This window comes from Drosophila mojavensis, unplaced genomic scaffold, assembly GCF_018153725.1.
Source record: "Drosophila mojavensis isolate 15081-1352.22 unplaced genomic scaffold, ASM1815372v1 contig_74, whole genome shotgun sequence".
Lineage (NCBI taxonomy): Eukaryota > Metazoa > Arthropoda > Insecta > Diptera > Drosophilidae > Drosophila > Drosophila mojavensis.
This window is the reverse complement of record NW_025318899.1, coordinates 6,045,527-6,070,170: the sequence shown is the minus strand read 5'-3', so window position 1 is coordinate 6,070,170 and position 24,644 is coordinate 6,045,527. Positions and strand designations below refer to the sequence as shown.

At 46.8% G+C, this 24,644-nt stretch overlaps 2 protein-coding genes across 8 annotated transcripts in view; one reads left to right on the top strand and one right to left on the bottom strand.

Annotated features, from left to right (window-relative positions):
- The first annotated feature begins 180 nt into the window (after positions 1 to 180).
- On the top strand, positions 181 to 3,481 carry LOC6581541 (histone-lysine N-methyltransferase 2D). The gene is made up of 2 exons (XM_032731632.2): positions 181 to 902; positions 968 to 3,481. The coding sequence occupies exons 1-2, from the start codon at positions 396 to 398 to the stop codon at positions 3,275 to 3,277; spliced, it is 2,817 nt and encodes a 938-aa protein (XP_032587523.1). The 5' UTR covers positions 181 to 395; the 3' UTR covers positions 3,278 to 3,481.
- A 537-nt stretch (positions 3,482 to 4,018) lies between these two features.
- LOC6581540 (spectrin beta chain, non-erythrocytic 1) overlaps positions 4,019 to 24,644 on the bottom strand; it is a 38,741-nt gene continuing 18,115 nt past the window's right edge. For 3 of the 7 annotated variants that reach the window (XM_044009605.1, XM_044009606.1, XM_044009607.1), the window contains exons 3-16: positions 20,587 to 20,777; positions 20,342 to 20,509; positions 18,184 to 18,300; positions 17,862 to 18,124; positions 17,670 to 17,799; positions 17,257 to 17,444; positions 14,219 to 17,192; positions 14,022 to 14,161; positions 12,346 to 13,956; positions 6,357 to 12,279; positions 5,941 to 6,286; positions 5,785 to 5,883; positions 4,986 to 5,606; positions 4,019 to 4,553 (exon numbers count right to left, since the gene is read on the bottom strand). In XM_044009605.1, coding sequence (XP_043865540.1) covers positions 4,282 to 4,553; positions 4,986 to 5,606; positions 5,785 to 5,883; positions 5,941 to 6,286; positions 6,357 to 12,279; positions 12,346 to 13,956; positions 14,022 to 14,161; positions 14,219 to 17,192; positions 17,257 to 17,444; positions 17,670 to 17,799; positions 17,862 to 18,124; positions 18,184 to 18,300; positions 20,342 to 20,509; positions 20,587 to 20,706 — 12,972 coding nt within the window. In that variant the 5' untranslated portion in view covers positions 20,707 to 20,777 and the 3' untranslated portion in view covers positions 4,019 to 4,281. Of the gene's footprint in view, positions 4,554 to 4,750; positions 4,811 to 4,985; positions 5,607 to 5,784; positions 5,884 to 5,940; positions 6,287 to 6,356; positions 12,280 to 12,345; positions 13,957 to 14,021; positions 14,162 to 14,218; positions 17,193 to 17,256; positions 17,445 to 17,669; positions 17,800 to 17,861; positions 18,125 to 18,183; positions 18,301 to 20,341; positions 20,510 to 20,586; positions 20,778 to 22,613; positions 22,713 to 24,644 lie in introns of those variants that run through there. The other 4 variants (XM_002007232.4, XM_015161904.3, XM_044009604.1 and 1 more) reach the window with 4 other exon arrangements.

Genomic DNA, 24,644 nt, shown 5'->3' with positions numbered 1-24,644 from the left:
CACAAATCGACATCGAAATTGAAATTGAAAACGAAAACGAAAACAAAGCGAAACAGTATTGATCTGTACATCATCTTGGTTTGCCTTAAATTGTGGAACTGGGGCAAGCATCTCATATCCCTAAACAGGGAGGGTGTTTTTGGCCTCACTGGCATTGACACTGATACGCTCATGCCCGAGCTGATCATTCGTAAAATTGGCTAGCGATCGCTATCGTAATCGCAATCGGACTCGCACTCAGCGTTCGCCTACGGATTCCCCTTTGCGTATAAATATGCGACGCATGCCTCGCAGTTTGTCAAACAACGAGACGCGTTCGACAGTCGCGCATTTCCAGCGAACACACACGCACACAGAGAAGTGAGACGAGTAAGTGAGTGCTTGAGCGGATTAGAATGATGAGCCGTGCGCTGTTACTGCTGCTGTTGGCGCTCGTTGGCGCCAGCCATGCGGCGACACATGTCAACATCTCCATAGCCCAGCAGCCAGCCACAAATCCGGCTGATGTCACCATCATTGATGGAGAGGCGCCGGCTGAGCTGAAGGCGGGCCCGTACAGAATGCAGCAGGAGCAACGCTTTGCCAGATTGCAGGAGCGACCACAGCAGCAGCAGCAGCAACAGTTGCAGCCACAGCAGTCGCAGCAGCAACAGCAGCAAATGCAATCACAGCAGCAACCACTGACTCCGCGCCAGGGTTTGGGTCTGCAGCCTGCTCAACCTGTTGCCGTCAATCCCAATGCTCGCATGCCACGTCGTCGTATGCACAGTCGTCGTCCTTCCTTGTATCAACAGCCGCCGCACAGCGGACAATTCCGCCAGCGCAACCAGCAACTGCGTCAGAATCAGGAGTTCGAGCGTTACATTCAATCCTATCATAGCCAAGGACCTACCGTGGAAACTGTAAGCTGGAGACATTTGTGGTTGCGAATCTAGTTTCACTATAAGTTTTACTTTACTGCCCACAGGTCTTTGAATCCTCCAGTCCTTCGCCTCAGCGCTATACTCAATCCAGCAGCAGCAGCAGCTCTAGTTCCAGCTCCTTAGCTGACGACGATGCTGTGTCCATTGGTGGCAGCAAATCCCAGCAGCTGCGCATGTTTGAGCGTCAGGTAGTTGCGCCTGCAGCTCCACAGGGCCAGAGTGCCAACGTGGAGCAGGCACCGGATAGCAAACCCATCTATGAGCCACAGGCCCCGCTGCCAGCCTCAGTGCAAGCTGCTTCCATTGCGCCTGCAGCGGGCTCGAGTTCCAGCTCCAGCTCCAGCTCTAGCTCTAGCTCGGTTGCAGCGCCAGCTCCTGCGCCTGCTTCGACTCCCAATGAGTCTGCCTACGATGCCTCCTTCGACAACAGCTACAATCGACCCAGCTACGACCAGGCCGGCTACAGCTATGACGATTCCCAGGCTGACTATCAGGATCAGTATCCACCAAATGTAGATGAGGCTTCCAGCTATGATGACTACGCCGACCAGTCTGGCGGCTATCTGCCACCACAGCGTGGCTATGCACAGCCCGCACCGCCACGCCCCGTTGTCACCAAGACCATACAGATTGTGCAGCCGGCGCTGAAGGCCAAGAAATACGAAGTGCGTCATCCGGCTATCCAAAAGGAGTTCTACGACATCGAAGAGCGCGTGGTTATTAAGCCAGCTGGCACGCTGGTGGTGGAGCTCGATCATCCAGTGGCCAAGATACCCAGAGGTGAGACATTGCTGCCCCTAGGTCATCCACATCCAGCCGTTGCCTCCGCCTACAACAACAATGGACAGGTGCAAACACAGAGCTACAACAACAATGGCAACGAGTACAGGCCATCCTATGATACGCCACAGAAGGAGCAGCAATTGGGCACCACCATTGGCTCCAGTGTGACGACCATGCCCAGCTATGATCAGGCGCCCAAGGATGACTATGTCGAGGCGCAGCTGCAACAGCAACCCGGACAAGGCAGCGATGCCCTCGACGGCAATCGTCAGAGCTTGCCAGGCCCCAGTCCCAGCTCCAGCTCCAGCTCTAGCTCCAGCTCTAGCTCCAGCTCGAGTGTCATCGCCAGCGATGGCAATGGCAACCAATACCAGATCAATAAGAAACATCTCACTCCCAAGATGCTGACACGTGTCGAGCCCGAGCAACAGCCTGACTATGACTACGGACGCAGTGAGGCCAGCTATCCAACACAGCGTGGCTATCAACGCAATAGCTACAATCGTGCCCCATATCAGACTCCCAGCAATGACGATTACTTCAGTGGCGAGTTCCTGCCCAATGCCAATGCTGGCAATGTGGAGGCCAAGCCAGCTCGCCTGGAGGAGGCAGCGCCACGCACGCAGATCATCAAGCACGAGCACAAGATCCATTTGCCGCCATCTCAGCATAATATTTACCTGGGCCGCAGTCGTCAGCCTGCGCTCAAGGAGCGTCGTATCACAGAGGTGCAGGAGGTGCCCGCAAATGTGGCCGAGCTGAAACCATATTTACGCAACCATGCCGGACCCACCGTGGTCTATGCCAAGTCAACGGTGCGCACAGCTGCACCACGCGGCTTCTACCAGCAGTCCTCACGACAGCGCAGCCCACTGGCCGAAGAGCTGGAGTACAGTGCTCCATATTCGCGCATGCGTTATGATCCGGAGCTGGAGTCGTCCAGCGGCCGCTTAGTGGAGGCAACAAAGCAACCGAAGCCAGCTGCCAAGGCGCAAATTAATTTGCAAATTCCGCATCAGGATGATCGCGATCAATCCATTGTAGCCACGGCCACGATTACACCACTCAAGCCGGATTGTGACCAGCAGAAGGAGCAACAAGAGGAGCGATCCTCGCGCTTGCAGCAGTATCAACCGCAGCAGCAGTTCCAGCGCTTGGTAGAGGCACCCGCACCCGCGCCCGTTGTGCCCACCACACAGGCCACGCCCACACCCGCACAGCAGCCGCTCGATGTGGACGTCTCCCTGAATGGTGCCGCTGGCCATCTCAATCGTCATCTGCAGCCCAATGAGCGCGTCATCTCAGCCACAGCGGCACCCACCGATGCGGCGGCCACCAGCGAAACATTCCACAAACGCCGTATCGTGGTCAATCATCCATTCCAGACGGTGCGCGAGGTGGTCGAGCATGAGCCCATCACCAACTATCATCAGATCCAGGTAAATGAGCCCGCTTCACCTGCACTCTACCATCAAGCCGCCTACTACCAGCAGCCGATGCAGACACACGGAAATCTTGTTCAATTCAAATCCACATCGACTCATGGCAATCTCTATGCGCATTATGGCTAAACCAGAAAACTGATCGACCTCGTTATAGAGCCGGATTTGTATAGTTGACTACTCGAATTTGTTGTTTTTATTGCATTTTTTGTTTGATAGAATAAGGATATACGAAAAATATGTAAAAATCGGTGGAAGGGCCCTTTCCATACAATATTGATCTTATCATTATGAATATGTTAACCATAGAACTTAGAGTTAAGCGATGAATTACTTGCCAGCAATAAAATGCATATAAAATGCTTCGAAAATATAAATTAAAGTCGTTTGCTTAGCGACGAGTTGATCAATGCAGATTGCTGCGCTGGCGCCATCTATTGTTCAATATTTAACGATAACAGTGGCGAAACTATGTTAAATTGGCTGTGTTAGCTTGGCATGAAATCAGTTACTGGCAAATGCAATTGAAAAATATTTTGATAGTAAAACTATCTGAAAAGATTTGATAAAAAAATATAAGAGAGCACAATAGCTGCCCAATATGCAATATTTAATTCTCTTCAATCAATAATTATCAATTGTGGATTTTAATAATTTTTAAATTCATATTTCATAGATATAAATTTAGCCCAGCCATATAAATTCCAATCTTCTTTTTTTTCACATATAATATAATAATTTTTATTGGTTTTGTTTACTCTCTTTTTATCTTTTTTTTTACGAAAATTATATTTAGGTATAAGCATACAACGAACAAACTTACAATTACATTTTCTTTTATAATGCATTTAAAACATTGACTGTTTAATATTATAATTGTTTATACTTTTCATTCAGCGTTACAAGACACATATTAGTGCACAAGTTTGAATTTTTTTTATTTACGATTTTGCGTTTTGTTTCGAATTTTGTTTACTGTGTCGTAATGTATGGGTTAAGTATTAAATATATTGTTTATCATTTATATATGTCTATAAAAAATACAAAAACAATTGACGCTCAACTCTCCAATGCAATTGTCCAATAAGAAATTTCCTTTAAGCTTAGTTGGAATTTAATTGTTTAATTTTGCTTCACTGTGGCGGCGTTTGACTCGTACGGCGTTTGTCCTTCTCTTTCTCCTTCTCCTTGTCACCGCCCTTGCGTCCAAAGATGCGGAACATGCCGCTGCGACGCTCGTCTTTGCTCTTGCTGGTGCTGCTGCTGCTGCCCTTGACACCCGAAACGGAGGAAATGGACTGAGCCTCGCTCTCGCTCGAACTTTCCGCTGATGCGCGCGTATAGCTTATCGAGTCGGGTTGCAGCGAAACGGGTCGGTTGCTCTCAAAGCGCGAATTGCCCCAACCTGTGTGCATAAAGTACAGATAAAGAGATCATAAGCAAACACGAACAGAGAAGGCTGAGAATCAGTGGGCATGCAAACTTAAAAGAGCGTATGTGATTGTTAACATAAAATAGTGTGTGAGTGTGCGTGCATATAATGTAAAAAGAGATAAAGATATTTATATATATAGAGAGAGAGAGATTATAACTTAAGTATACTTTGCAAACTCGTGCGCAAATAGGATCGACGCGTTATTTTCACCGGTTTTACAGTTGAACCTTCACATTTATATATATAATTTGTTGGCATGCAAATCAAAGAGAAATAAAAGAAGAGAAAGACAGAGAGATAAAGTACCAAAAACCGCTACAGTTCGCATTCAAGTATAACTAGGATATATATATGTATATAGAGGCAAGCCTTATTTATATTAGGATAACTCTGTTTGTGTACCGATTCCGTCGTTATTGTTATTTAAATGTAGACCCATATAGCTTGGATTACTGATGGCATTATTATGCTCAACGGAGCCCGATGATGATTTTGTTGATGAAGTTGGTGATGAGCTCGTTAGGTGCCAAACCGTGCGACTGCTTGTAGCATGTTGTTGTTGCTGTATCGTTGTTGTTGTTGTCGTAGTTGTTGTTGAGTTGTGAATATTACCGTTGCCATTGCTGCTCGCATTGCTGCTCGAGTAGTTAATCGTTCGCTTTGTCGTGCTGCTGTTGCTACTGTGGCCATTGTTGTTGTTGTTGCTGCTGCTGCTGCTGCTACTGTGACTATGACTGTAGCTATTGCCTGGCGCATGCGCCTCCATCTCAATAAATTTACGCGTCGAATCGATACGTCCAGAGGGCACTCTCTGTGGTGATGCCAAGAACTGCTGCTGCTGCTGCTGCTGTTGTCGTGCAATGTTGTTGTTGTAGTAGTCGGGCTGTTGCTGTTGCTGCTGATTGGCTGCTGCATTAAATGCATTGATGCGCTGTTGCACCTGCGCCGCATGTGGCGACTGATGGCTATGTGGATGACTGCTGCCCAATGGCGGCATCGTTGTTGGCAATGGCGGCGGATTATCTAATTTATATGTATACGCGGCGAGTTTTTGGAAAGGGACACGTTGTTTACAATGAGGTATATGTGGTTGTGGTTGTGTGTGTGTGTGTGTGTGTGTGTGTGTGGTACAAACACAATAGCGAAATGCAGTTAACTACAAGGTTAACTACAGTGGGTGAATAACCCTTGGACTACTTACCCGACTGTCTGGATTCACTGTTACGCATTAGAACGCCACTGTCATCTCTGCTATTGCCATTCTGGGCGGGAAGCGTGGCGGATCGGCCATCGGTAAGATCTGTAGGGGATACCATTAGTTAGTCAATTATACAGTTAATAATTTTCAGCTATTTACCATTGCTGGAACTTTGACGATTGCGCAGCATTACCAAATTCTCTTGGCTTTGACGTTGACTGGCCACAGGTGGTGCTCCTCGTGGTGGTATCGGTGGCTTCTGATCGAATGCGGATGTGGGTGAACTGGGCTGAGGCTGTTGCTGCTGCTGCTGTTGTTGTTGTTGCTGCTGCTGCAACTGTTGCTGTTGCATTTGACGCTGCAGGAAGGCCATTTGGGGCGTGGGTGTGTCTAACGTATGGCCACTGCTGAAGCGACGCTGTGAGTCTGGCGAGGAGTTGCGCGAGCTAACGGGCGAGTCCATATTGCTGCTCACCTTGATGTCCGGCGAGCTGCTCGATTGTTGCTGTAAGTGAGAGAAACAAAATGGTTAATCAATCAAGGTATTTGCTATTCATTATCTCATTCAAACTCACTTTCATCGATTCGTCGTAGCTCAGCAGCTGTAGATTTGGTGGCAGACTAGCATGGAAGGATATCTTGCGTACCCAATCGTTCATAATGTCCAGTGATGGTGCCTCGAAAAGGAATTCGGAGCCGTCGGGCAACTTTAGGCGGAATACGTACTTCTTCTTTGTGTAGTCATCGGCACGTTCGCACTTGGCACCCAGTATATTAACTGGCGCCGTGGCCGTCTTCTGCTGCAGGAAATCATTCTCGTCCTTGAAGAAGCACACCAATTGACCGCACAGCACTGTATGGAACTGCTTCCAGGAGCGTACGGGCGCCTTTTTGCCACCAGATTGCAGTCCATGCTTACGCTCAAGCATGCCTTGAATCTCGACGGGCGGCAAATCGAAACCCTCGCCCTTTTGGTTCTTGCGGAAGGATTGGGCACGACGACGCGTAGTAAAGGATGGCGTACGTTTCGCTTGCTTGGGCTGAACCTTCATGCTCTCGGCACGTTTCACATTGGCATCGGCCGAGCCACGTCTCAATCGATCGCCGAAGATGCCACTGGAGCTGCTCTTCTGCAGGTTCAGATGCTCTTCCAGATGCTGATCCTGGAAGGGTGGACGCAGCTGTGTTTGTGATATAGCTGGCGACTGGGCGGCACTACCTGGTGCACTGATGCTGTTGTTGCTGCCACCGCCGATCGTCACCATGGGCGTGGAGAAAATGGGCGTCTTCTCTTGGGCAGCGGCATTGTTGCGATGCTCCTGTTGTTTCTCGGCGCGACGACGTTCATCGTTAAGACGCTGCAGTTCCTTTTGCTTGAGCTGCTCAAGGCGTTCCTTTTCCAGACGTTCCTTCTCCTTCTGCTTGGCCAGTTTCTCGTTCTCCAGTTGCTTGCGGAAACGCTGTTCGAGCAGCGTAATTCGTTTAATCGCCTGGAATTTCTCCTCTTGGGCGGCCACAGTCTTCTCGAAGTCCTCGTGACGCCGCAACAAATCCTCCACCTGAGGTATAGAGTCACCCAACTTGGCATCCTTCAGCTGTGGCTCGCGACTGCTGATCCATTGCTCCAGGATCTCGGCATCCTTAAGGAACAACTGTGTGTCCAGATTAAGCTCGTAGATCTCCTTACGTTGCTGTAGCGTATGCTCGAGCAGATCATGACGGAACTTCAGCACCTTTATCTTGTCCTCCACCTCATGGGCAAGGAAGTGCTTCTCCTTGATCAGCTTCTGTCCGTTGGCCGTAAAGTTGGCAAAGGTTTCGTCACGTGCACGGATCTCGGCATGATGATCCTTAATACTGGCCAGCAACAACTCCGCACCGGCCACACTGGTGGCCAGCTCCGGAGCCGTGATCTTGGCCAGCATCTCATTGATCCAGGCAATCAGATCACGATACTCGTCGAAGTACGATTGCAGCTGCTCAGCCTGATTCAACTTGCTCTTGCGTGCGTTTGTCTTCTCCTTCAGATCCGTCCAGGCCTCAACTGTCTCATCGCGCTTCACCTCGATATGCTCGCGTGCGTCGGGATAAATCTCGCCCAGCTTAACAGCTTCGGCTAGCACTGAATCGACCTGCTCCTTGATGGCTACAAGTTCGCTCTCAAATACTTGATGCTTGCGTCCCAGCGCTTGGATGCTCTCCAAGTCTTGTCCATAATCTTCAGAGATGAGCGAGGCATCCTTCTCGTTTATCAGCGAGATGGTCTCATCAGCCACGCGATCGTAGACATGCACCTGTTTGGCTCCAGCAAGTGCATCTTGGCGTGCATTCACCAAATCCTTGAGCTCATCCCACAACTGTTTCGTTTCATCGCGCTTAACTTTGATGGAATTGCGATACGGATTGTTTTCCTGTATGAGGCGATCGCCCCGCTCCAGACATGCCTCAACACGTGCTTCATTGGCATTCAGGTTGGACACAAAGGACTCAAAGGCTAGCATCAATTGCTCCACGTGCTCCACATCCTCACCATAGTCCTCGCTGGCCGTGACAGTCATTTGATCGCCCACCCATTCGTGAAGCTCCTCTGTCTCACGCAGGTATTCAAAGAGCTTCTTGCATTCGGTGAGGCGCAGCTCACGATCCTTGGCCAGACGCAGCAGCTCCGCATACTGCTGCGTGATGGCGCCGTTCTTCTCCTGTATATTGGCGCTGTCAAAGTGATTGCGCTCAATGAGGCCCGTTGCCAGCTTGTTCACCTTGTCGATGGAAGGCTTGAAGGAGGTCAGCTCGCGCTGCAGGACCTCCAGTTTCTTCTGATGCGTCTGCACGGACATTTCATCGCGTCCGTAATCGCTGCTGGCCAAAATCGGTCGCTTCTCACGCATCCAGGCATCCGCCTCGTTGGCCTCCACATAGAACAGTTGACTCTCGACGGCATCCAGCAGTCGCAGACGCCTAATTGCAGCCAAATCACGCAGCTGCACGAGTTGCTTCTGCAGCAGCTCCGCTTTGTATTGTATCTGCTCGCTGGCAAAGTGATTGTCGCGTATCATTTGCTGGCCACGCTGCAGTAGCGCCTGGATCAATGGCTCCTGTGATGTTAGCTCTGCCTCCAGGGCATTGTGCTTCTTCTGCAGGCCTTGCACGGCCAACAGACTGCTGCCCAGATCCTGGGAGCCAGCAATTAGCTGCTTCTCGGCCAGCCATTGGAGCTCATCTTCGGCATCGCGCAGGAACTGCTGCAGACTGAGCGAATCCTCGAGGTTCTCGCGCCTTATGGTAATCGGTTCATGCAGCGTATTGTAGCGCTTGATGGCAGCCATTGCACGTTCGTGGATTTCGTGTTTGAGGAAATGATCCATCTGGAAGAACTTTTCGTCCATGACCTTCAGCTGATCGGACAGCTCGTTATGGTGCGCCACATCGGCCTCGAGGCGTTCGTGCTTCTTCAACAGATTGTTAACCGTGGCCAAATCCTTACCATAGTCCTCACTAGACAGCTGTGCCTCCACATCGTCCATCCAGTTGTTGAACTCATCGACGCTGCGATTGAAGGCCAGTGCTTCATATGCCTGCTGTAGCTTCTCCTTCTTGGCTTTGGACGCGGCCTTCAGCTTCGCCCAGTCGCCCTCCAGCAGTTGCACCTGTTGCGCAATCTCATCCTTGGCAAAGTGCTCACCCTTAATCAAACGCTCACCCTCACTGATGACGGCCTGCACTCGAGGCGAATTGCTCAACAGTTCGGAATCAAATGCCGTGTGCTTCTGAATTTTACTCTGCAAATTGCTTGGCTCACGGTAATTCTCATCCAACGCCACCTGTAGCTTCTGCACCAGCCAGCGATCAATCTCATAGAGACTGCGCAGGAACTCCTGCAGCTGCAGTGACTGCATGAGACGATTCTTACGCTCGGCTGACTGCTCCAATAGCTTCTTTTTGCGTCGCAGCACATATGCCAACTTCTCACTAATCAGATCCCCATCCTTCGGGTTACCCTCCAGTATGCTGTTGGCAAACTTTTGCAAGGCATCCACATGATCTGCATCGAGCAGCTTCTCAAAGGCATCGTGCTTTTTAAGCAAACGTTCCACAGCTGTGTAGGAATCGCCTAGATCATCGTTGTTCAGGAAAGCCTCCTTGTTGGCCAGCCAGATCTCCACCTGTTCCACCTGAGCCTTGAACAACTGCAGCTGATGGGCTTCGGTGAGGTCACGTGCCCGTTCACTCCACGCCTCGTGCAGCGTCTGATGCAACTCCTCCAGGGCTTGCAGATACTGCTTCACACTCTCCGATTGCTTAATCTGGCCGATAAGCTGCTCTCCGTGCTGCTTCAGTGCCACGAAAGCCAGATCACGTCCATCGATCTCCACTTTGCGCTCCTGGTGCAGCTCAAGCTGCGTTTCGCAGTCGTTGATCGTGGATGGCGCTTGGGTCGCATTCATTTTCTTCACCATATCATTGACCCACAGCTCCAGCTCCCTGACGTCCGAGACAAACTTGTGCACCAAAAAGGCTTCGTTCAGCACACTCTGCCGCTTCACCGATAGACTCTGCAGATTGCCCCAGGACTTGTGCAGCTCTTGAAGCTTGCGCTCAATAACCTCAGCACGTTCGGGGTATTTACGAATAAGATACTCGGCGGCGGCCTCATGCTCATCAATCTTCTGCTTCACAGCGGACATGTCACGCTCCAGCGCTTCCTCGCGACGGATCAGTGCTTCGACAGCGGCCAAATCACGGCCCGTGTCTGCGGAGCTCATGGCCAGCGCCTTCTCGGCAATTCGTTCCGCCGTATCGTCCACATCGCGATTGAACACATGGATTTCATTGGCTCCTCCAAGTAGTGCACGATAGGCGTTCAGAGCACCCTGAAGCTGGCGCCAATTGTGATTGAAGTCGCGCCGGCGCTTGTCCACACTCTGCGTATCCTCTGGCAGCTGTGCCTGGTTGATCAGCTTATCAGCCAATAGGTTAATGTGCTTAACACGCTGATCATCCACACGCATGTCCGAGTCGACGTCGTCCAGTTTACGCATCAGTGCATTGCAGTGCTCCAGATCGCGGCCCGTGTCGCTGGCCTGCACCATCATTTCCTTGTCACGTATCCAGGCTTCGATCTTGTCCAGCTGATTGTTGAACTCCAGTATGTCTTGGGCCTCCTCGAGGCCACGTCCACGCTGATCCAGTTCGGCGAGCAGACCCTGCCAGGCAGCCACCACGCGTTCAATGGCTTGCTTGATTTCTGGCGAGGATTCGTGCTGCTTGCTTAGCAGTATGACGCCCGTGTCTTGGATCTCCTTGATGCGACCCTGATTGGCAGCCACCTCGGCCTGGAAGGCCTGATGCTTTTGCAACTTCTTGATCTTCTCATCCAGATTGGTGACCTCGGCATAGTTGGCCGCATCTGCTTCCAATTTCTTTTGCTTCTCATTGATCCATGACTCGGCTTCGGCGCAATCACGCACAAACTTGGCATACAGCAAAGCATCCTCCAGCTTGTAACGACGCACAGCGCACAAATCCTTTACCTTTTGGCGACGCGCCAGGACACCTTGCAGTATCGTCTGTATATTGGCGCTATCGTAGTGGCGCTGCTCGATTAGCTTGCGTCCATGTTCTTGCAGCAATGCTACCTTCTCCTCTTGAGTCTGAATGACACGCTCGAACTCGTCGTGCTTCTTGATCTGGTTCTGAACATCCTCCACGGTTTGACCGAAATCGGAGCTGCTGAGTGCCGCTTGCTGTGAGCTGGATAGATTATCGATTTGTTTGGCATCGCGCAGGAAGCAGAACAAATCGATTTTCTGCTCCAGCATAATCTTCTTCTTGTTCCAGGCTGCATGCAGCTTCTGGCGTTCATCCAACATAGCCGCACACTTTTCCTCCACATCGGCGGCCGCATAGTGTCCCGTTTGGACCATCGAATCGCTGAGCTCGTTTAGGTATCGGAATTTATCCTCACGTGCCTCAATCTCGCCATAGATCGCATCGTGCTGTATCTTCAGCGCCGTGGCGCCTGCTGCATCACTCACGTGCTCCTCAGCTTGCAGGGCGGCACGCAGATTCGCCGACCAGGACACAATGTCGCGCACATCTGTGAGGAATGTTTGCAAATCGGAGCTGGCAGCCAAACGATCACCACGTGCCGTTGAGCGCTCCTTCAGATCATTCCAGGCGGCCACCACCTTATCCTGTTGCTGAGCAATGGCTGCCGCATTCGAAGGATATTTGGCTTGTAGGCGCACCGAATCCTCAACCAGCATTTGTAGCTGAGCCTCCAGCGCAACCAGATCATTCTCGAAACCTTCATGCTTGCGTAGCAGAGCTAAAGCCGAGTTCAAATCCTTGCCCAACTCGGAAGAAAGTGCGGCATTCTTGTCTTGGATACGGAAGAGCGCTTCAGCGACATCGCGATGGAAACGATGAATCTCGCCAGCAGCATGCAATTTCTGTTCGCGTTGTTTGAGCAGCTTCAAGAGATTGTCCCATGACGTTCTAAAGGAAGGAGAGGGAAGCAATATTTAGTAAATAATTGCGTAACTAAGTGGTGTGCGAGCTTACCTCAGTTGTTCCTGTCTCTTTTCCACCTCATTGGCATAGGAGCTTTCCGTATCGATGAGCTTCCTTGCCAGCAGCTCACACTGATCGACACGATCAGCGCCAACCTCAACGCGGTGCTTGACATCATCAAATTTATTCTGCAACAGCTGCAAATGTTCAAAGTCCTGGCCGTAATCCTCTGAAGAAGCTGTTTGCTCCTGTTCCCTGATCCATTGCTCCACCTCGTCCGACTCTAAGAAATACTCGTGCTTGGACAGACTCTCCATCAGACGCATCTGCCGCTGTGAGGCTAATTTGTGTAGAGATTTGAGCATCTTCTCAATAAGCTGCTGCTTGGCTTTAAGCACTTTACTATCGGGATGATTGGCAGCCACCATGGCGGCACATGTGTGTCCCATTTCGGTGACAATGCCCGAATATGTGTCCAACTCCAGTTCGATGGTCTTGTGTTTGGTTAGCAACTTGGCAGCCGAATCGCGATCTCTACCATATTCGGTAGAACGCAGCGCATTGTTGCGTTCGCCCAACCAGGACTCAATCTCGCCGGCATCGAACAGATATTGCTGTGCTTTCAGGGACATTTCAAGCTTGCGTGTACGTTCACCACAATGTAGATTCAGATCTTGCCATGCCTCCTCCAGCTGTTTGCACAAAGCCTCCACATTCTGTTGCTCGGGATGCTCTTGGGCAACAAGAGCTTGGCCCGCCAGCAGCGCCTTATTGATCATGCTCTGATGACCCTTAATCTCTGCCTCTAGTTTTTTGTGTTTCTTGTACAGCGATTGCGCTTGATGCAGATTGTGGCCCAGTTCATTTGACTTGGCTGCGGGCAGATGATCGTTGATCCATTGGAATTCAGCATCCAATTCAAAGACAAATTTGTGGAAGTTCAGACTCTCCTCCAGCTTTTCCCGACGCCTCTGTGTGGGATCGCGTAGATCCTTGAACCGTTGCTGCAGCTCCTTGGTCTCGTCCTCGATGTTCTTGGCGTTGAAGTGACCCTCGTGAGCCATGTCATCACCCGTGGAGACCAGCTCCGCAACCTTCTGATCCCAAATGGTAATCTCTGATTCGAGCATTTGATGCTTATTAATCAGATCTTTGCAGCTACGCAAATCGTTGCCCACATCTTTGCTCTTGAGCGCCGAATCCAGCTCGTCCACCTTCTTCTTGGCATCCTCGATGGCGCGGTTGTGTTCACGCTGCGAGGCAGCCTGCTCCAGCTTACGACCCTTGTCCTCAGAGAGTGCTAACAGATCCTTCCATTTCTTGTTCAAATCGGCCACACGGTGCTCCACCTCGGGTACACGATTCTCGGCCTGAATTAGGGCCTGTGCGTCTTTGATTACATTGCGCAACTGGCCCTCGTTGGCACGCAGCTCACGCTCAAAGGCTTTGTGCTTCTGCAGCTTGCGTGGCAGATTGCTCAGATCACGATAGCTTTCATCGCCAGCGATTTTGGTCTTGTCCTGCAGCCAGACTTTCAGATCATCCGCCTCGGCAGCAAACTTGTGATAATCCTTGGAGGCTTGCAGCAAACGTTTGCGGTCAAAGGCGCGATCCTTAACAGCCTTGCGCTTACCCAGCACCTGATTACGACGATCGGAGATGCTAAAAGAGGCAAAGAAGAGAATGTTAAAGATGCAAATGTCAAGTATTACTATAAAGTCCTTTACTATTTGGCGTCGTAGTGATCATTGGCAATTAGTTTATCTGCATTGTCAGAGAAGCCCTTCAGTATCTTGTCCTGTGCCATTAGGCTCTTCTCAAAGTCCAGATGACGCTTGAGTATGGCTTCCACCTCATCCAGTGAGGACTGTAAGCAAACGAACATTAATCTATTGCTGACGTGATTTGAGAGTTTTTAACTTACGCCCAGATTGTTGTACTCAAGGAATGCTTCATGACTCTTGGTGGTGGCATCGATCTTGTCCGCTTCACGATTGAACATCTGCAGCTCGACGCACTGCAGCAGCCATTTTTGCTTCTCGCTCCAGCCACGATGAATGGCATCCTGTTCGGCCCTCAGACGCTCGATAAGCTGCACTGTCTCTGCCATGTTAGGTTTGCCATCTGAGAGCTGTTTTCCCAGTTGGATAACCTCAACGAACTCGTTGTCATGTGCCTTGATATCATCGCCCAGATCATTGTGCTTCTTCAGCAAATTATTTGCTGTTTCCACATCTCTCGCAGACTCGTCGGCATTCAGCTGATCCTTAACGGAATCGATCCATGCTAGCAAAGTCTTAGCGCTGTTGTTGAAGATTTGTTGGCCCACTTCGCTCTCGATGCGTGCACGCAACTCGCTGCCGCGCAACTGAACCTGTTGCCACATGTCCTGCACCTCCTGCTGGCGGGCATTAACATTGTCACGCTCTGCAGGGTAGGCGTTCTTCACCGAATTGCCCAGGTAGGTGACACGGTTCACCTTATCCTCCACGGGCGCCAGTTCGCGCTCCAGATTCTGATGTCGACGCTGCAGCGCTTGCACGGTTTTTAGGTCAGGAGTAATGACAGCCGTGTCTAGTTGGAGCATCTTCTCGCTCATCCAGACCTTGGCCTCGTCGCAGGTGCGATTGAATAGCTCCACACTGGAAGCGCCCTCCAGACTCTTCTCGCGCTGTGCCTTGGCATTGTTCAAACGCTGCCAGATTTGATGAATTTGACGTTGACGCCCAATAATCTTGTCCAGCTGCGAGTGACCCTGACGACGGAAGGTGTTCACGGCGCCATCGATCTCCTCGACGCGCTTGGAGGCGGCCGACAGATCGGTTATGAATTTCTCAAATTTGCGCTTGGCATTTTCCACGCCATCGGCATCGTCCGTTTTGATCATGCGCTCCTTCTCCTTCATCCATTTCTCGAAATCATCGCATTCACGATAGAAGCCAAACAAATGGATGGAGTCTTCGAGAAGCGCATGGCGCTTCTGTGCCATCTCTTGCAGCTCATCGTAGGTAGCATTGACGCGTTGCTGACGCTTCTCCACGCTATCCGCATTCTCGTTGATGCTCTGATTCGAGGTGCGACGCTGCACCAGAGGCTTGGGCGCCACAACCACTGGACGTATACGCTTCACGGGCACCACTTGACGTACGAGTATGGTCTTCTTGACCTTCTGCAAACTCTTGACCTTCTCGGCCTTGGGCACAATGCAGGCAACGGGACGTGCTTCGATCTCCCGCACATAGTTCGCCGGCACGAAGCCCTCGTGGCCATTCTCCTTGCGCACACACCACCAATCATCGTTGGTCTTTGACTTGAGCAGCATGACCTCGCCCTTGTCCATTTTCATGCCCTGGCCCTCGAAGGGGAAGAGCGAACGCACGTGTGGCAGCATTTTGGTTTCGGTTACCTTCTTGTGCTCCAGCTTCTCGACCCACTCATCTTCCCAAACTTCCTTGGGCACCAGCCGTGTCTCATTGACCCACTCCTCTTGCTCGACTTCTGGCAGCTCCGGCTCGGCTGCTGTCAGCTCCAGTGTGCAAATGCCCGCCTTGATCAACTTATCTGCCTGCTGGTTTAGATTGAGGATATCGCCAGAATAGGCATTCAGCTCACCCTGCAGATCGCGATGGCGCTGCAGCAGCGCCTGCGCTGAGGGTTCATCGTTGCCATAATCTTTGGAGTTAACCAGAGCCATTTTCTCATTCAACCAGGATTCGGCTTCGTTGGCATCCGTATAGAATTGATAGGCCTCGGCGGCATCCTCGAGCTGGCGACGTCGCAGATCCACAAGCGATTCGAGAGCCTGCCAATGCTCCGCCAGGGAATCAATGCGGCTCTTAATCTCACTCGCACGCGGATGTTGCTCGCCAATCAGACGCTTACCAGCATCCGACATTTGCGATGACTTCGGTTTACGTGATTTGATCTCATCCTCCAGCGCCTTATGCTTCTGCTGTAGCGAGAGCACAGCACGCAAGTCCTTGGCCGTAATGCCGGTCTTGCAGATACGCTGTTTGTCCACCAGCCAGCTCTCCTCGTTGTCATAGTCCTCCATGAAGTGATGGAAGTTACGCGCCTCCTCGAGACGCGCACGACGCTGTGCGGATAGTTTCAACAGATCGGCAAAAGCCTCCTCCAGCTGACCCAGCCGCTGGGCTAATATGGCGGCATCCTTGTGCTCGGAGCTCTTGTAGGGCAAAGCCTGACGATTGAATCGCTTGAGCGTCTCACCATAAGTGTTCACCTGCAGCTCCTGCAGTGAATGGGCCTGCAGCAGCTCCTCGACACCCAATAGATGTGGACCCACATCCTCGGAGGCGAACTGCTGCTGCAGCTCTCGCACTGATTCCGTCGTGCTGGCGATCTCACGCAGCAGATTCATCAGATTGCTCATTTGCGAAAGGTTCAGCCGTTGATTCTCGAGCAGCTCCAACAATTTACGCCACTTATCCATGACCTCCTGCTCACGACGCTTCACACGCTCCTTGCCGTGATAGTTCTCTTTCTCCAGCTCATCGGCCATGGCCGTTAGATCGTTGAAGCGTTCAACGCGCGCCAGAATATCAGCAGAGATGGCCTCATGTTTCTTCAGTGTAGCATCCACTTGGCGCAAGTAGCGCGGATCGGACAATACTTGAATCATTTCCTTCAGATAACCCTCACGCAGCACGGATTTCTTTTCGAATTTGTAATTCAGCTGCTCCAGCTTTTCTTGACGCAGCAGCTCTTCACGCAGGGCAACCTCGCGATTGTGCTCGGCATACTCCAGTATCTGCCAGGCCTTCTCTATGTCGTTGACCAGCTGCCCGTCTTGTGGATTATAGGCTGGCTGATTCAAAGCCTTCAGCAGTGTGTTAATTGTGAAGAATAAAGCCTCAATCTCGCTGCGCTCCTTATATCTGTTAACATAGATATATATTTAGTTTAGATATTATATATAGAATAGTCTTTCCGTCTACTCACTTGGGTGGCTTTTCAATGGTGCGATACTCCTTAAAGGCCAACAATTCACGCTGTATGCCCTCCAATGAGTTGGGAAAATCACGCTGCTCCAGCTCTATTATTCGTTGCCTTATCCAGCTGAGCAGATTTGTGGTCAGGCGTTCATAGTGCATCTTCTTGCGATCGGCATCCATTAGCTGGCCCACAATCTGAATTTGACGAAGAAGGTAGTAAAGAGAGCGGTTAAACAACTTTCTAGACCCAACCCGATCGGATGCCAAGTAGAGCGTTAACCAGATTAGCTTGCACGTTACGCTGCAGCACCCATGCAAAGAGTTTTATTTTTTTACTGTCTGTGCCCCCGACCCTGAGTGTCAACCAAACCCCAGCAGACCCAGTACCCATTACAAGGTGTGTCTTCTCTGCCTACTTACATTGGCTATACGCTTGCCGCTCTTCTGCTCGTTCTTCATGCGCGCAAACGTGTGATAGTATGAGGCCACATAGGTCAAGATCGATTTCTCATCCGGTCGCGCTGAATCAATATCCTCCGCATCGAGCAGACTAATAGAAAAGAGTGGAAATAGTAATAAATAGCAGTAATATTTATATATAGGCCCATTTACCTTGGTATGCCCAATTCATTGGCGGCCGTATCGAATGCATGATTCAAATTATCCAAATTGGAATTCTTTGAGTTGACAATGGTGCTATATTCGAACAGATCGGGTCGATGTGAGTGAATGAGCGCATTGAAACCCAAGCCAGAACGCCAAGATGATGTAAAGTCCTGTATATTAACGCCCGGATAACCATGTGTCTTACGTTGACACCACAACAAAAGCGCATCTTTGGCTGAACGTTTCTCACTGGATTCGTTTTCCTCATCCTATAAACACATATATTATTAATAAATTGATACTTGAGTTAGTTTTACATTCAACTTACAACATCGATGACGATTTCCTGAATTTGGAAACGCAAAATGATGGTCCAAATGAGACCCAAGATCAATCTGGGATTACCATCGACAATGTCCTCAGCACCAATGGACTCCAAGCGTACCTATTGTTATTGTTGTTGTTATTGTAGTTGTCGTCGTTAAAGAGAAATGATATACAATTGCATTAGCATTCTATTACAGGTGGGACAGGTATGCAGGTATGACGGGGGTCTGCACATCTCGAGTTACGCGTTTCACAAAGCTGCCAACAAGTGAACCAAAAGCAAAAACAAAACTTGAGCCGCTCTTTTGTGTGGCCCACAAGTCACGCATTATCAGAGCGAAGGTGTTTGACCTCAGTCTCAGGTTCATTTGTGTATATATGCATACATATACATATATATTCATATATATATAGTAGGTCATGGCGTGAACAGGTAGGCACAGATAAATAGAAATAGGCGAAGAAAGCATAAGTTACGACTGATCTTTATCGCATACATAAAATTAAATACGAACGAAAAAAAAAAGAAAAGAAGAAAAACGCAGCTTTTAGTCGCTTTTTAAAAAGTTGATTAATGGCTAAGCGGACTGGAGCTGAAGTTGAAAGAATTTATTTGACCGATTGTACGTTCCATTGGCGGCGGGTCTTTGGAATGGTATGTGTAAGTGAGTGTGTTTTTGTTTATGAGTGTGTGTGGTAGCCACATAAGATCCTTAACTAAATGCTCGCTCAGCTGTGCGTTAAATGTCGTTTTACTTTTTGTTTTCGAGCTTCTTCAAGCTGAAAAACCAATTAAAATGCAATAAATGCCGATGTCACAAAATCCAAAAGGCAAGCCCCAAAACAAAAATAAATGATATAATAGGGAATGCCTGACTGTGAACCATGATGTACTGGAAAGTATGTGAGAGTAAAAGATTAAGTTTAAGGAAAACGAAAGCAAAGAGTACCAAAGGGGGAGAAAGTGAAGAAGAGCAGGAAATGAGAGCAAGGTTTAAAGCTCCACCTCTTTTTTGGTCTCTTCCAAAAATAGAATCTATTACACATTTTTCCTGGTACTTAGAACGATGAAGCTTAATGCTTAATATTTAATATTGTTTATAAATAGAAAACGTAGAAGGGATTTTATGGTATATTCATCTACCAAATTACAGACATTAAATAAATATGAGAAGTATACAGAAAGGTCTTTGTTTCTGCTTATCTAGCAACGACAAAGGCAATAAACTTGATCGTGATCAATTTAATTTCCTAACTATATGGCCTAGCTTACACATTCGAATGACTACAGGGTATTTACAAACAACAATAAAAATCAACAACTTTCACTATGTCAAACAAAGTGGCTAAGACACAGACGTGTGCACAGTGTCATTGTTGTTGGTGTTGCTGCTGCTGTTGCTGCTGCTGCTGCTGCTGTGATGTTGTTGTTGTCGCAATTGGTACAAATTACATGCATTTAATGTGCATTAAAAGCACCATTGTTTCTAATTAGATTAGTCTTATAGCAAGAGACACGTACTAGAAGCTAGACCCCCAAGCGAAACTATGTCGCACGCTAAGCTGCGGGCAAGTAAAAGCGAAATAGAGAGTGAGTACAAAAGAGAGTGAGAGAGAGAGGCGTAGAGACAGAGTATATGCACTTGGGGGCTACATCTATGGATTCCATTTGCCTGCCTGCCTGCACACACAATTAAAATCAAATTCAAGCAAAGAAAGTGTGCGGAAAATGTGCCGACACGAAAAGCGCGAAACAACAAAAACTCAACGCAAGCAAAGTAACTAAAAAAAAAAATATAAATTAATGAAACTAACTAAATAAAAAATATATATACATATAAATGTGCAGCCTGCGCATTAGAAAGTATGCAAATATTTTACAAAATTGCCAGCAAAGGTAATTAAATGTATATGTATATACACCAATACATATACACATATATTTGTTAGTTATGCAGCTTTTGGCGGTTTATGCAGTCGCGCATCTAAAGTGACTTTTTTTGTATGATGGCTCACTCATGTGGCAAACAAAGCACGCAACAGGCCACGCGCAGCTGCCTCAAGAGACTTGCACTTTCTACAAATGCGTAGGCCTTTATCTCTCTCTCTCTCTTTCTCTTTCTGTCGCACTCTCTGTCACACATCTCTTTCACACGTACCTTGGTGTGCAAGAATGCCAGACTCTTGTTGACATTTTCGATTTTATGTACACGCATACGTCCGCTATTCGGCTTGCCCAGTTTCTCCGACGATATGATCTCCAGCAGCTTGAGAAGCTTAATGCCATCGGCTAAATCTGTGAATAGGTCTTCGACCTCCATTTTGGCCTAGAATGATATTTAAAATAAAATGCATTCTCTTGTTTTGTGAAAGCTTCGCTTCGCACTCAATAACCAAAACTTACCTTGATCAGAAACGAATTCATCCATTTTGTGAAGGTCTTCTTTTGGATGTGTAAACGCTCCTCCTGCAGCGTCTTAATACGATCATTCTCAAACTTCATGATGCCATCGCGCTGCGTCATGTTGGTTGTGGAGCCGCGGCTGGAGGACGACGCTTGCAGCGATGAATAGCCACCGGGCTCATATTGTGATGCTATAAGAAATGCAAAACATAAGTGGGGAAACATGGATTAGCACACGGTCGAACATAAACAACATAAATAAAAGCAAGAGCAAAAGCCCTGCAAGTGCAGAAATCGTTTAGCGAGGTAATATATGCAAAGCAGCGTGTTTATACACTGTTAACAAGGTGGTCAAATGAGTTGATTGGTTTTCAAATTTGCAGAGATTTTATATTTTAAATAAATATTTGTATGTATGATAGGGAGGTTTTGTGTATATCATCTTAGAATAATTCTCTAGCTAGACAATTGAACTACTGTGAGAAAAAAAATTAGAGGTACGCCCCTACAAAGTATATAACCAATAATTATATGAAAATACGCCTCTTAAAATGCATCAAACAACAATTCTGCCTTAATGCAGCCAAACGATTTGTAGACGTAGCTTACAGTCCTGTGAAAGCTTTTCTACCCCATTTACACTCTCAAACAGTGTATTTCGTTGCTTGTTATGCCCAATGGCATATTTTTGAACCATTGGCCTCTTGGTTCCAATAAGTACGCACAGCTCTGTGCATCGGTTCGATAAGAACAGTCCTCCACACAGTATTTTCTGTTGTTTTTTTTTTTTGCCACTTATCGCAAGTCAAAGTAATTAATGGGCATTAGCTTGTATACACACATATATGTACATATTTACACAAGTTTGTATATATATCAATTATATATATGAAAGTATCTGCTTACAGGTAAAGCAGATAATTTGTGAGCATACGGGATTGGTTCAATGAATGCCCTTGTTTCGAGCTAAGACATTTTCATTGTCGTCTTACAAGTAAAATATCTGTTTTATAAAATTGATTTACAAACAAAATTTAGGAACGAAATCTTTCTTAGGCCTATTTTAATGCAAGAAGGTTTCTTTTATAATATTTGAGGAATATTTCTTACAAAATCCAGAACAGTTTGAAGTCTATCAAAACAATAATCTTCCAATTTGGCTTAACGCATCTCAAACTGTAAGCTAATTTAGGTGACTTTCCAACGGTTTTGGCAATTATACATTCATATGATTCGCTGCGCGTTTGTGGGCGCGACTTTAGTAAAATATTGACTCGTTTATTGGTAGAGGTGTTCCATAAAAATGTTGCCAAATTTGGCAAGAAATGTGTGGCATGGGTATAGCTATTAGAAATTATCTTAAGTGATTATTCATAGCTTAAATTCTCATCAGCAAATTATTTTTAATTGGTATTTCTTTAAGTTCTACGATTATAATTTATAGACACATGCACATCTGCCAAAGCAACTCATTCAACTACTACTTAGATGATCTAATGAGCAGCGTCATACCTATTTCCTAAAGCACACCTTGTCACCATACGATTCGAGTATTAGTCAATGGCCTTATTTTAACACTATGATAGAGCCGAAGACCGTAGATTAGGGCATGGAAAATCGGCAAGAAAAACACCTATAACATTCCGGTCTATGCCGTAATATGGCCCTGTTATCAGCAATTAATATATAGCAACAACAGTAAAAAAATGAGTTCCCATATTTTTCCTCTTTTTTTATCAACTTGACAATTCCACAGATTACGTAATATTTGAGCTTTTGTATGGTGCACAATAACAAAAATAACATCACGAAATATAAAGAGAGTTAACACTGATTTATAAGTCACGTATTTGTAGAATATTTATATATATACCTAGATCTGCTGTATAACATTTTGTTGACAGCGACTATTTGAAAAGTATTTGTTAGGCTAGCATATCAAAGATTAGGGTAGACATTGTGTAATTTGAAGTATGACTAAGCTATGCATATACTTATTTAGAAAAGATGGTTCAAGTTCAACCTACCCAAAGATTGACGTTCAAACGATATATAACGTTTATATTCATTGCGCGAGAAATTCGAACGTAATATACTGTTATATTCCATGATTTTGGTGTTCTGATCTGAATTGTATATCACATGCACACACGCATCAGCACACAGCAAATTTTAACTGACAGCTATAGCCAAAGCATTCAAAAATATATACCAATTATATATATTTTTCTGTATATATGTGTATAAATATAATTTTTCGATTTTATAGAGCGACGCACACTAGGTTCGATTTTTGACAGAGTGTTCGCCAAGTTGCTTGCACTGTCCGCGCCGTTTGATCACTGCCTCGACATTCTTTACTGTTTTTTGGGCGTAACAAAGCTTTTTTTTTATCAGATGCCGAGAGCGAGTGGGCAATTCAAAATACCTATTAAAGTAGAGTAAAAAGCGACGAAAAAACGAAAGTGGCAAAAACGAATTCTTGGCTGAGTTCTTCTTTGTGCTTCTGCGTATGGTGAATTCCATTTATCGTTATCATTTCTGCTGTTGTACTAAAGCTTAAGTTGATAACATAAAAAAAATGCCTAAGAGTGTGCTCGAGTTAAAAATGATTGACTTGAAGATACCCTGAAAAGCAGACCTGTGGTGTAAGCATTAGCTGTGTTTGCGTTGGGATCTATATCTGTGTTGTTACCTAAGGCCTAGACAGGCAGTCAAGAAAATATCGAGCATATATATACCTATTACTCCACTTGTTCTTTAACAGAAAACATCAAGCCCTCTTCAACCATTTCCAATGAGCTCATAATACAAACAAGAGGAAAGCAAACTTTTCAACCCTGGGCCAAAGTTATTTGATGAAGAGATTGTTTATCTTATCGCATACCTGGCACATATGTCAACTATAGATTACGAGCAAAAAAATCGTCCGAATATATTTTTAGTACAGAAATGCAATCGATATAAAAAGCGTTTAACCGATTGCCATAAATCCTAGAGAAAGGCCAAGGTCCAAGTGTCAAACCATTTATTAAAGAATGAAAATATATTGAATATTGATGAGATCATAAATAGAAGCATATTTCTTAATAGCCATAAATCATAGAGAACGCCCCATTTATATTTATGAAAAATAAAAGCCAATCTTTAAAGCTGTTGCTGAGGTCATCTAAAAGACATTTTTGCTGCCATCGTTAGGCAAACAAAACACTTTGCAAACTTCTTTGTCTCCCACTCCCTCCCGCACTCCCTCTCTCACTGTGTGTGTGTGAAAAGTGAAAAATCAATTAAAAAGAGGTGAAAACCAAACAATAAAATCAGCAAATAGCGCCAACAGCAATAAACTTTACCATATGCCGATAGCAGGTGCGACGTAAACTTTGTTATCTCTGCCGCTCCGAAAGGTAAGTACCCACATACAAACTGATATATACACACATATATATTCATATAGGTTATTTAAATATATGTGTGTAGGTGTGTGTAATAAGAGCCGTTTACCTACGTGGCAAAAATCAAGGCATAACTTTAGGCTTTAGCCGGAAAAATCATTAAAACTAAGTGCATGGCACATTGAGTTTCAAGCATCCCACACTAAAGATTTGCCTCCAGAGAAATGGAAATGAAATGTAGATCTGAAGCCAGGCTTGAACTTCGAAATACCCTAGCTAAAGTTGTTGGTTACATGGCAGATATCAAAATGTCTGTATCTGTATCCGTATCTGTATCTGTATCTATATATCTGTATCTATGTATCTGTAGCTATGTACCTGTATCTATGTATCTGTATCTATGTATCTGTATCTATGTATTTTAATCTATGTATCTGTATCTGTAACTATGTATTTATGTATCTGTATCTGTAGCTATGTATTTATGTATCTGTATCTATGTATCTGTATCTATATATCTGTATCTATGTATCTGTATCCATGCATCTGTATCTATGTATCTGTATCTATGTATCTGTATCCATGTATTTTAATCTATGTATCTGTATCTGTAACTATGTATTTATGTATCTGTATCTGTAGCTATGTATTTATGTATCTGTATCT